At 38.3% G+C, this 12,918-nt stretch overlaps 2 protein-coding genes and 1 long non-coding RNA gene across 4 annotated transcripts in view; 2 read left to right on the top strand and 1 right to left on the bottom strand.

Annotated features, from left to right (window-relative positions):
* The window catches only part of szrd1 (SUZ RNA binding domain containing 1), a 26,389-nt gene extending 17,172 nt beyond the window's left edge, over window positions 1–9,217 (top strand). For both annotated transcript variants that reach the window (XM_072586584.1, XM_072586583.1), the window contains exon 4: window positions 1,074–9,217. In XM_072586584.1, coding sequence (XP_072442685.1) covers window positions 1,074–1,176 — 103 coding nt within the window. In that variant the 3' untranslated portion in view covers window positions 1,177–9,217. The remainder of the gene's footprint in view (window positions 1–1,073) is intronic.
* The window catches only part of LOC140487104 (uncharacterized), a 13,534-nt gene extending 2,604 nt beyond the window's left edge, over window positions 1–10,930 (bottom strand). The window contains exon 1 of the long non-coding RNA XR_011962706.1: window positions 10,306–10,930. This is a non-coding gene — a long non-coding RNA (uncharacterized lncRNA). The remainder of the gene's footprint in view (window positions 1–10,305) is intronic.
* LOC140487102 (adaptin ear-binding coat-associated protein 2-like) overlaps window positions 10,595–12,918 on the top strand; it is a 22,282-nt gene continuing 19,958 nt past the window's right edge. The window contains exon 1 of the mRNA XM_072586582.1: window positions 10,595–10,793. Coding sequence (XP_072442683.1) covers window positions 10,702–10,793 — 92 coding nt within the window. The 5' untranslated portion in view covers window positions 10,595–10,701. The remainder of the gene's footprint in view (window positions 10,794–12,918) is intronic.

Raw genomic sequence — 12,918 nt, forward strand, 5'->3', positions numbered from 1 at the left:
GAGTCATAGAGGTCTACAGTATGGAAACAGGCCCTTCGGCCCAACTTGTCCATGCTGCCCGGTTTTCACAATCAGTCCAGTCCCATTTGCCTGCATTTGGTCCATATCCCTCCATTCCTGCATAAGTAGATCCTTTTTGGTAGAACCAGGTCAGTTTTTAAAAATTCTGATCATGTTATAAGAGACTTGCACCAGTCTGTCCTGTTTAAGTGAAAACTGGCTAAATGATACATTCTTTTGCACATAGAAAATCTGAATTACATTGAAAGTTCTTCCAAACTTGAGGGTACACATCTTTAAATGGTCAGCCATCTATTTCTCCTGGACTGCGCCTATGCTAGTGTGCTGTTAAATGGGACTCCTTTGGTATGTGGGAGATATCATAGTGAATGAAACGCATCCATAATAGATATCATTTTGCTTATCATTTTTGTCTGGTATAATTTCGCACCAGTATTATTTTCTTGTTGAGATGTGTAGCGAGCAACATTGGTTTGCAGTCTTTTTTAAATGGATTTATGTAATTGCTGACAAAAATGGTTCAAATGAGTGATGGTTCTCAATTGGCCTGAAAATATGTTAACACAGTTACCAATTTTCAAGCATGTTTTAGGAGCTCATCTGTGCTAATGTTCCATAAAAAGTGCTTCCTTCATTTTCATGTTTAAGTAATTAAATTTTTTTTTGTTTAATGATCTGATAAAAAGGAAACTTGAAAGGAACATAATTGATTAGATTTTTTGGGAGGAAAAGAACAAAAATTATAGCTAAGGTTAAACTATAGTTGAAGTCAGTTGACATTCCATCTGGATGCTGGAGTATTCGAAGTTCACCTCTCAATGATTTGTATTTTGTGTACTACTATCATATGTAATGTACTGGATTATACGTATTTACAGAACATTCAAGTACGTAGCAACATCTAACCCTTGATCTTGTTGAATTGTTTTAACGTTGAAAACATCTCTCTAGTCTTCTGTCAGAATCTAATTGTAACAGTGTAAGTGATCAATAAATCGATATTCTGAGCACTATTCTAACACAACCTTTATCTAAAATTAATTTTTTTTCAGGCCAACTAGGATTACCCAATTAGAGGAGACCAGACAACAGAGCAGTGTAATTCGACAGCCCCTGGGTCCTGATGGTACACAAGGCTTCAAGCAGCGCAGATAAAACGTGGGCTAAAACGTGTAGAACAGAACTCTCCAGGACCGAGCGTGCAGTGTTGGACAGAGAGAACGGACTCAAGCAGAGGACCTGATCTGCTTCTCTTGCACTGTGATCCCCTTTTGCTCCGCCCACTGTGACTTTTCTCCTTGCGCACTGTGACCCCCTGCTCCGCCCACTGTGGTTGGCACACTGCTGTGAGCTCTCCAAGGAAACCGTGAAGGGGAGGTTTCTTGTATTCAGACTGGCCAAGAATACATTGTGTGCCATTTCTAACCAGAAATTTGCTCCAGCAATAATACTGTTTAAGAATGTTCAATAGATTATCTTTTAATTTCAGAAAAGAGTTTTGACTATGTATTAGTGATGGGTGCTGTTTGTCCATTTACAGCCCATGCTTCTTGGGTTTGTTTTGGTTTCTTCCCACCTGATCCAGAACCACAAGACAGTCCTTCAATTATCTCACTATGCGAAGTATGTCAAAAAATCCATCAGAAATGCACCATTTTTAAAGTTGGCTTATCTTTAACTATTTATTATAGGCTGTATTTAAAATATTTTTTTCAAACCGTCAATCTGAAGAAAGAGGACAAGAACGTGAAATGATCCACAATAGGAATGTGGACCACAGGCTTGGGCTGTTTGACACAGTAGACCAAGGAGTACACTTGTGTTCAGTAATGAGTGGTCTGTTGTGTAACCAATTCCTGTCAGATTCCTGTCCTCCCATCCACAGTGAGCAAGTCTGTTGATTAACAGAGAACTATTTGGGGTGGGGGTGGGGAAAGAGAAGTTCAAATAGTGGCTGCAAATGTTGCTGTATCTCATCCACCTGAATGTGATTAGCTGGTTTGGCCAAATCTCAGCTAAACCCCAGGATTTATATTTTAATATCAAAACTAATATGGTGGTGTGATTAAAAATAGAGTACTAGGGTAGCACTTGAGCTGAAAGCTGCGTATTGCTATGGTCACGTGATCTTATTCCAGCACTGCCTTATGCTCAAATTCACCAGCTATGCTTTGTGCATGATGGTTTTTGGTATAAACTGCAGGATAGATATAACTTGCAGTAGTAGAAACTTTCTTTAGAAAAGAGAATGTTTCAGCAATGGCCATGTCTATTGTTACTGCTGCTCCCATTGTGGGTCAGTGCAGAACAGTATTGTAAGAAACTGGGAAGGTTTTCAAAGTATTTTATTTGGAACCCTCCCAGTTTTATGAAGGGAGGAAATGAAAGGAAAAGAAAAAAGACAAAGACAAATAAATGTAATTTTTTTAAAAAGGGAAATAAAATTGTTCTAATCAAATTATATGTTCTTTCAAGAAGCTGAAAAGTTTGAGGCTAAATAGTGGAACCTGAAACTTTGGTACTGTTTGTCTCCCTTCTGGTGGTTGTGTGCGTTCTGTGCCCTGCTAACACTAAAGCGAGGGGTTGCAGTTATTGCCCATCACTAGTACATACTCTTAGTATTTTTCAAGGCAATGCCTTTATTTTCTAGAATTTCAAAAACAAAGCTGTTTCTAGGTCCATCTATTGTTAACAGGGCACGTATGTAATTTCCTTTTTGTGTGACTTGCATATGAATCATCTTGTCTTGTGTTTGCGCAAATGCGCATGTGTTTGTGTATGTGTGTACTCTTATATATGTCTGCCTGCGAACAAATTACTGCTTTGTGGGGAGGGGTGGGGTGAAGGAGATTAATTGGAGATTTCAATTTCAACCATTGCTTGGGGGCAAAAAAAAATTAGCCGCCTCACTCCTGCACAGCTGCTAGCCAAGCCTCCCAATACAAAAGCCATCAAATTACTTGGCTGGGGCAGTAAAAATGGCTGAATTGATTTGGACTGGGGTTGAATAGGTTTTAAATGCTGTCCCACTGAAAAATGTCAGACCTTAACATATTTTTAAGCTTTTATAATGAATAATATTCAAAGTGCTTTCCCAGCAGTTGTTGTATTAGCATAGAATTTATTTTTTGTTGAGGTTGTTAGTGAGTTTTCACACTACCTGGCATTTCACTCAATCAATGGACTGACAGTCGCTTGATCTATGGTGTTTATGAACTTGATGCAACTGGAACAATTGACTGAGATTCTTCAGAATATATTTGTTCTCTCAATAATAAAATTCCAACTTACTGCTAGTTTTTGGATTTATATGCTGCACAATGCAGTATACAGGATCATAATCCAATCTTGATCAGCCAGACAGTGGTGACTATATGAGTGGCCCCTGTGCCCAGCAATAGGTGCTGGAACATTTAGCCAGAGGTTTTGTTCACAATGGTTACTTACTATGTGGAATGGATACGGGCTCAGTAATCCTGTTTTTCCTTCTGATTCCCCTTTCCTCACCTACTTCAGTCAAATAACCTGAAGATGCATGTCGTTCAGTTAGTACAATAGCTGGAAAAGATACTGTCTGGAACTATACCCAAGCCCAAGTTAAATGCCTTCATGAAAGTGAGGGTGGAAAACTTTTTTAAAAAAAACTCTCCCTCCCCATCCAATAGTTATTTCTATGAAAAGACAGATAAGTATTTGCATACGTAAAAGCACAGTTGGATCAATCGAGCCAGTAATTGTTTTGTTTCCTAGCCAGAATTACAATCAGGCGACTAGTTTTTTTTAAAAAATCAAGCTCTGGTTTTGTTTCTTACAGTTATTAATTTCAAAGCCAAAAAAATCTAGTTTACAAACATAGCAAACACGTGGTAGACTATAGCTGAAGGCTAGAACTGATATGAAATGCTTTGTGCAACATTCTGGTGTTTACGGGGTTTGGTTTTGAGAGTAATTGCCAAGGAGGAAAATGTGTTTGCAAACACTTGTATGGACAGAATGAAATAAAGTAACAAAGTCAAAACTAGCCTTGTGAGCAGGACTGTAGTAAAACTGCCATGTTCAGTTTGCTCAGACTGGAGGAATCAAAATGGGCTTGAAGAACGTTGGATACTATGCATTATCAGCAAAAGATAAGTGACAACTATTGGTACGCTGAATAAAATCAGGATGCAACTTCACACAATAAAAGAGAAGTCAATGGTTCAAGATCAGTTTTGGGTCAATTAAATTTGTGAATGGGAAGTAGATAAAGCTAGGTTGGTTTGGGGGAAATACCCTATTTGATAAAGCTAAGTGAGAATCCTCATTATGCTGAGAATCTTGTTGCCTTTGCATGTTGTAAAATCTCTCAAACCATGAATGAAGTGTTGAATGTTCCCTGTTGTGTGAAAGAGACATTGATATCTGCTAACACAGCCTACAGAATAATGATGATACTGCCTCCCCTCAAAAGTGCTGATACCTGACCTCTGCCCTTTACCTTTCCAAGATCAGGTTTTCACTCTGTTTGCAATCATCTCAAACTTGTGTGATAGAGTTACCAACATGCAGTGCCATCCAGAATGTTGGGAATTTTTTTCACAAGGTACAGTTTGACCCAGATGAGAGTATATAAAAACCAGTGATATGAACAATATAAGGCAATATTGACAGAGATTGGAACATAGTACTGTAACTGGACCTGTTTTGTACTCCTTTTGGTCAGTTTAACAAAAAAAATGGTTGCCTGTGGAAAAAATATAAATATGGGTATAAGAATGAGTAGGGTGTCCATTTTAGAAAATGTTCTGTTTCACAACACCTGTTCTTTACCACCGATATCATAAAAAACATATGAAATCATTACAGAGGTGCAAACTTGGTCCAGTTACTTTTCAATTGTTGGAAAAGGCTTCTGTTCCATTCTGAGATCAGTTGCTAGTTGATGAACCGATGAAGGCAGCTATGTGCTCTGCAGTGTTTCAGGCCTTTTAGATGTTGTTGAGCCTTTTTAAGGAAATCATCTTAATCAGGGCCTCTGTCATGACTAAACTGAATTCTGTCTTTGGTTGTATGAGATTACTGGATTTTTTTAACCAGTCTCTGAGAGAGACGTGCAATTTTCATAAATAATCCAGTGATCTCTACCTTCATTCACATAAAGATGTCCATCAACGTGATCTGGGCTTTCAAACAGCCAGATATTGGGGATGTACTGGCATACGAAGGAACTTGGCTTTACTCTGGAAGTAGCTGGTTCAGGGGTTTCTTTTCATAATGAAAAACGCAAGTTCAGAAGTACATTTAGCAAAATGGCCAAACAAAGTGAAAACAGACATTAAAATTTATACCTGAGATTGATTTTATTTTTAAGTTTTATATTGAATCTAAGGGCAACTTGCATCTGAATTGTGTGAAACTTGTCAGCAGAAGGCAGCTGTGCTTTACTGGTTATAGTGGAACATGTTATATATGGAATTTAGCGACTGGAAATATTGTGGGACTTCAATAATGTCATGAGGGGTATGAATTGTTTTGTGATTACCATTGTCATTATAGAAACTTGAACAAATGCAATGTTGTGTGGGGAATTGGGAGGAAGCTTATTTGAAAAAGTATTGGAAATCCTTTGCAGCTTTTCATTTGCTTCCAAGTTTTTTTTTAATGACTTGTTTTTTTTCTCAGGCAGAATGCAACTTGCAGGAGAGAATTACTTAAGTTTTGTTGAAGATAATGTAGGTAATCCCTAATTTTAAATGTAAAATGGCATCATTATCCACTTTCACTACCTTTCTCTCCTCTTCCCTACCCACTCGTTAGCAATCATCTTGACACAAATTGGAAGGTTGGGACAATGCAGCCATTTGACCTCCTGAACCTCATTGAGGAGTTATGCTTCAGTATCATTTGCCATGCTTTTTTTGATTCTGCAGAGGATACTATAGACTGAACTTGGGACTTAGTGAATTGGCTGTCAGTTTTGACTTTGCTAATTGGCTGCTACATCAGAATGCAAGGCAAAATGGCTAATTAGAGCATCACCTTCACTTCACAGAAAAACTGGAATACAGGGGTGGATTTGTAGAACTCTTCAAATATTCTGATTGTTACTGTGGCAGCAGGTCACATAGTAGCTTCGCCACACTTAATTGGGTTCAGTTAATAAGCAATAATAAAGGGCCTTATGATTTCTATTATACTGTGTGGTTTGTAAGTGCTGCTACAGGGATGTAACGGCCCAACTAAAAACCGCCAAGTAACTGAAATGCTTCATTCTTGACACACTGTATTTCCAGTTTGAAGATGTTCAATTTATCTTAAGTATAATACATGCTATTCTCATATGAAATGTGTAAAAGCAGAAGAAACTTGCCAGGAAACCTCGTGTACAACTTCAGTATCCTGGGTAATCATTAAAGTATTATAGAACTTACATGTGTATATCAGCACTGAGCTGTACCATACTCCTTACTTGGGGAGGTGGGGGGACAAAATCAAATAATTTACAAAAAATTAGTCTTTTAAATGAGCTTATACCACTGAACAATGAGTTTTGCTGAAAGACTTGATTCATACTGTATAGTGTAGCTTCTGTAGACGGTTCCTTTTAGATTTATGTATTGGTTTAGCACAGTTTTTTGTGTGCAAGTACATCAAGTTTTTTCCAAATCTGCCCCTTAACGATTTTCCTGATGTTATGCTATTATGGTTCTCTGTTGTGTGGGCCAGCAAAAGGACCAAGGATGTTTATCAAACCAATAACATTCACAAGTAGCATTTCTGCTTGTTACATAGGGAGTATGTTGCTTTATTGCTATTGATGCAATTTGTTTTTCAACTTCAGCAAAGTTCACTCTTCTGTCAGCACTGATTTACTCCAGTTCCCTTTGACAATTTCTAAGTCAGTCTTGCTGCTACTTCTAAGAACGTGATGCATTTAAGAGTTGCCCTGATTCAGAAGGATGATATTAGGAAACCAGCTTGAGTTTTTGGTTTGAATATTAAGCTTGCATCTCATTTATAAATGCAGAGAAATGTGTGACGCGTACAGATTTTTGTAGAAAAACAACTTATCCATTCTTCAGGATTTTTTTCTTGTGTTTTACTGTCTTGGTGGGTACAGATGGATGGTCATGACATATGCTTTTGTGGTTGCAGATTAGTGCTTTGAGAAGATGCTGTCATTGAACCTGAATGAGACAGTGGGAAATTACAGAAGCTTGAGGAATTTGATCCTGAGCTATCTTAAACTTCCCCAGCTTGTTTAATTTACAAACTCTGCTGTATAGTTTGGGGTTCTTAAAGGGCATCATCACCCCATTAAAAACATGTAGTAAATGGTTTATTTGGGCATATGATGCCATGACACAGTATCACCCATCTAAAAACTTGTTACAATGAAAATTGTAGACTGAACTTGGGACTTAGTGAATTGCACAAGTCTTTAGAAATGCACAATTGGTCAGTCAGCAGCTGAAAGAGATCTGTAAATGTTTAAATAGGACACTTAAATCAGAATGACTATTCAAACTGAATAGCTTTATGAAGGAATTGCCCCTTTTAAGCTTACAAAATGCTTCCTCTATGACATTCTTATCAGGATCTTACATACTGTTGCACTCCAGTTGATGGAATGGCACACACTTATGTGCTGTAAAGTTAGTGCTGTAAACATTTACTAAATGAGTCACATCTAAAGTAGATTTGGTTGTGACTATCAGATTATTGTCGGGTAAGATGTCTATCACTGTATTTTGTCTTCATTTACAGGCAATGTACACAATGTAACATTTGTAGGATTTGGTGTTAGTTTGTTTTGGTTGAATTTATTAGTCCTTCCTATTTGCATGAAGGCTGGGAAAGATGTGCAAATACTGTTTTTCATTACCTGTAACATCTTTATCAACAAATAGATGCTCTTGCTACTGTCTTTTGATTTTATATTTTATCCTGCAAAATCATCTGGACCCCTTGAAGCAGCTTTTTTATATAGCATTCAGCAAAAGGAAAGTTTGGTCTGAGTGCTGGATGTATTCTGTACAACTTCTGTTTATAACTGACTGGCAAAGTTAACTATATTTTAAGTAAAATTTTATAAGTTTAGCCTAAACAGTTTGGCCTTATTTTTGATGTGTTATGCTCCTTGTCTTATTTGAGGAACATTTATTAATGTAAATAGGGTTGTTGGAGCAAGTATATTTTTGTGACACAAGAGCTTTCAAAGTATCCAAGACTAAGAATATGAAAGGGATATCGAACGTGCTAGGGAGCTTCTGCCATACTTCAGCATTACTCAACCAGCTAATTTCCTTCCTGCACTGGTTGAACACCTTATTTTTCCACACTCTGATTCTGCTGACGCTCTAATTACTTATAGGTCTGCAGTTGAAAAGGGGGAAATAAAGTGAACTCTGAACATTTCTTTGAACCTGAAAAACTATCCCATCTATCATATGCTGACAAGTCTGATTTTCCCATTTCCATGTACGGTGCGGATTCTGAATTCAGTGAAGACGACATGGAATAGAATGCAGGCTAAGAGACAAAGATATTAAACAACTTTAAATTGGAAAATGGTATACACTTACAAGTAACTGAAGAGGAAATGCAAGATTGTGAAACATTAAGAAATGAGCAGAGGACCAATCACTACCACTGAGTAGTTAATTAAGGTTACTGAGGATGCTTTTAGCAAGATAGCGGAGAGAAGTGCAACTCCTGATCATATCTTTGCAACTTCCAAATGTGCGCTTTATCGACCTCTTCCTCCCTCTGCCAAGTTAAAAACAATTCACATTTTAATGTAGTGTAACATCCCTTAACACCACTTGACAATATTCAAACAAAATTTGATATCAAGGGCATAGAGACAGTAGAACAGTGATATTTGGTCAGAGATATGTTTTTAAGGAGTGCCTTGTAAAGAGGAGCAAAGTAGAGTGGCTTAGTATGGAAATCCTAGTATGTTAGGGTTTGAGCAATCTTTTTAAGGATCGTGGCATGTATACAGGACAGTAGCAGCTACCCAATGAATGATAAAACTGTAATACTTTATAATATTTGAATGAAAAGACTTTTATTTGATTGGCACCTTTACTGAGAGTTGAGGATGAAAATCCGTTCACTTTCTGTAATTACAATTTATCTAGCTTTGTGCATCTGGACAGCTATATGTATGATTATACCTAGATTTTCATTAAAATGTGAATATAAGAATGGATATAGTATTCATTGAATAATGACTTGTAATTACAAACTCTATTTTCTGATAAGTAATAAAAGGGTTAATGGGCTGCAAGAGGAAATATCTGAACGGCAAATTTAAAATATGGTCAAAAGACTGGCAGGGGGGTGAAATTCAAAAGAATTTGGAAGAAATTAGGAAAACATTAGAAGGTTGTCAATGTTTGGACTTCATCCCCTCCCTCCCACCAAATTCTGTGAACAAATAAGTCTGCGTTATTCAAGACATTCGAAAGCTGAGCTAGACAGGTTTTTGATTGATGAGGGAGCTCAGTAGGAAAGTGGAGTACCTGCTCCCATCTCTGGATGAGAGACTACAATTGGAGGAATGCAGAGTAACTGCATATTAAGAAAAATAAACAATTTACAGGTAATAAATACATTTGATTCCCTTAAGTGGAATGATCATGATTCTCCTCTCAAAGTAACTGCTCATATTTTGGGTTCAGGCATAAAGAATATTATTTAGAAAATTAAGTGTCAGTGCTGCTGCTATAGGTATAGCAATTTTCTGCCTCAAAGTAAAATGAGACTACACCAATTTTGTTCTAAATATTGCCTGCCTGTGATGTTGTCAGTGTGATCCATTTTAGGCCTTAACAAAATATGATCCTGTCACCCCAGTGTTGTACTGTCAAAGGTGTTACCATTTGTATGAGACTTTAAATGGATATAACATCGACACTAACATATATAGTACACATTTCGGAGGGCTTCACAGTTATTGGGCAGAACTGAATTACGTTTCCTCTTTAAATTAAAAGAAATTCAAAGTAGTTGCATTTTAAAAAAAAAAGACTACAGTCTCTTTAATAAAGTTTTGAAAAATCGACCTCCTTCCCCTTGAATCCGATGGTTGAACTTGGAGGAAATCCTTATTGCTATACGGGTAATTTGTTTTTAAGCTAACGGTCAAATTAAAAACGTGCCTATAATCTTTTATGTGTGAAATGTCTTGCTACAGCTGAATTACCCTCTATTGCGGCTTTGTGTGAAGCAAGAATCCATTACATAACCCGATCATCTCTGCACTTTCACCATCTCAGAAACACGCACAAGAATTACCTTCTATTTTTGGAGGATGGGGAGTTTATGAAACTTCCGCGGAGTCCGGTTGGGAATTTCTAGTCTTGACACCTGATGGCGACAAAGACATTATGTGAGAGAATCAATGAGTATTACAGTCCCTGCGACTGCAGTCAACGCCCTCCATAATGCCAGAAGGACAAAACATAACAGGACATCCTCCACTATCCCGTGATGCCGTGGGTGCCGGCGGCGGCTCCTCCTCCACTATCCCGTGATGCCGTGGGTGCCGGCGGCGGCTCCTCCTCCACTATCCCGTGTTGCCGTGGGTGCCGGCGGCGGCGGCTCCTCCTCCACTATCCCGTGATGCCCCGCGATTGTTGGGTGCGTCGGCGTTGGGTCCTCCTGTAGTCGGCGGTGCGGCGGGCAAGCAAGATGGCGGAGAGTGATTACGAGTCGGTGCTCTGTGTGAAGCCGGAGGTTCACGTTTACAGGATCCCGCCGAGGGCAACGAACCGGGGCTACAGGTAATGTTCGCGGAGCCTTCGGGAGGAACGGAGTGGCATCTTGTTTTTGTGATAAGTCATGATCGGAGCGATAGTGGAAGTTCCCGTTTCCTTTGAAGGAAGTGTACACGAGTAAAGAGTTTCACTGAGGGAGAGAGAGAGAGAGAGAGCAGACTAACTTCAAGATCGGGAAATAAAGGAAAAGTGGATCATCAAGTGATGAGAAACGGCGAAAAGTCGTGGAAGACAGTTGCATAATCCCCGCGAGAGTGAAGTGTATATAGTCCCAAAGGAGATGAAAAGATCTGATCTGTCCTACAATTTAAAACATTAACAGTGAAATATATATAGTCACTCTGAACTTAGATGCTTTAATTATGTGTTGAATGGTTATTGAACAATGTTGTTAATTCTGTAGCTGAATACTCCATACCCGACTAGTTCTCGGTTTCTGGATGGTGTCTACTTAGGGTCGAGGGTTCGGCTGTGGGTGTTCACATGACAGGACGAATCCCGACCCACACATGTTTGACACATAGAACCGATTCTCCCCCCCCCCCCCCCCCCCCCAAGGTAGTGGCATCCAGGGTACAGCATTTCCTTTTCTTTTTCTCTCCTCCACCTGTTCTGCCTCATCATTATCGCTATTTGATATATATCTTCCTTTTGAGAAAGTATCCACAATACTATACACGTCACTGAATAAGCCATGCAAATCAAAAATATTAATATCTTGTTTTTTTTCCCCATTGCCATAAGGTCACCATTAAGGTTCTGAACACTAGTTAGAAGTAATCTATTGATCGCTAAGAATAGCAAATTCAGAATGATATCTAGGCAAAGAATAAGTATCTTCAGAATAAACCAATATATGATCTAGTATCATTTCATATGGAATCCAATCCCAAGTCATTTGGGTGAAACCATTGTATTTTGAATAATGATCTGGACAACTAGCTGCTTCAAGCCTGTGTGCTTATTCAAGGTTCAAGTGTGGGACTTTGTTCAAAGTGGCTTTGCAGAAATTTGAACTATGTGATGTTCTTATCATGTAACTGAAATTAAATAGGTTCGTGCCAAATTGAAGGTCAAAGCAGAGGTGGCAGAATTGTGCATAGGGCAGTTACAGTATGTACACATGGTTGAAAATATGACAGTGGGAACATGTATAGATAAGTCCATACATTTATGATCAGCTTGTATAAACAGTGGTTGCATGATCCCAATTGTGTCCAAAAGTACTGACCTATTTTACCAGTGCTAATAAGTTGGATGAAATTATTACATCTCTGCACTTAATATTAAACTATTTAAAAAGAAAATTAAATGAATGAAAATGTTTAGAACAGAATTGACCCTAGACTCAAGTATTTGGCAAGGAATCATCTCCAGTTACAAGCAATAGTCTTCAGTTGTTTAACCCCAACATTTTCAGCAAAATTATGGACTTATAAGATGAATGGCCTCCTCTGTCGGAAGTGACACTGACCCATATTTTTTAAAATGTGATTTTTTTTAAGAAAAGCCTCCCAAGGGCATTGGAAACAGGTGTGGTGCAAAGTTGAATCAAAAGTGCTGCAAAGGGCGGTGGCTCAGATTGTTTTAGAGGAGGCTTTGAAGGGACTATATGAAGAGCAGTAGATGAAGGTGGCCCTTGTTAGGTTAGTAGGCCAATGCAGAATGTATAAAACCTGGAAGAGTTTGTGCTCTAAAGAATGATCATAGAATGTACTGTTTCCTGTTTAAATACACAGTGAACTCAGAAACTGACCTTGATCTTTTTATTGAGTGTAGTGTTTGGAGGAAGTGTTTCATGCTGTCAGACAGGGTGCTGATTCTACAGAAACTGATTTTGAACTTTGTGCAAGGTCTTGCTGGCAGCATATTCAGAAAGCATAGCTAACGGTTAAATAATCGTGCAAAATCTAGGATGTGTAACAAGAAACGGTTTGTAATACATACAAGAGCAGAGGTTTGGAATGGCACTACATATGTTAACAGCTGTGACTTGTATTTATAAAACATATTAACACATTAAAACATCCCATGGTGCTTCACAAGAATGCTGTCAAATCAAATTTAACACATTGCCTATAATGGGATATTAGGACAGGCAACCAAAAACATGGACAAGGGCAAATGTTTG

The sequence above is a fragment of the Chiloscyllium punctatum genome, chromosome 16, assembly GCF_047496795.1.
Source record: "Chiloscyllium punctatum isolate Juve2018m chromosome 16, sChiPun1.3, whole genome shotgun sequence".
Taxonomy (NCBI): domain Eukaryota; kingdom Metazoa; phylum Chordata; class Chondrichthyes; order Orectolobiformes; family Hemiscylliidae; genus Chiloscyllium; species Chiloscyllium punctatum.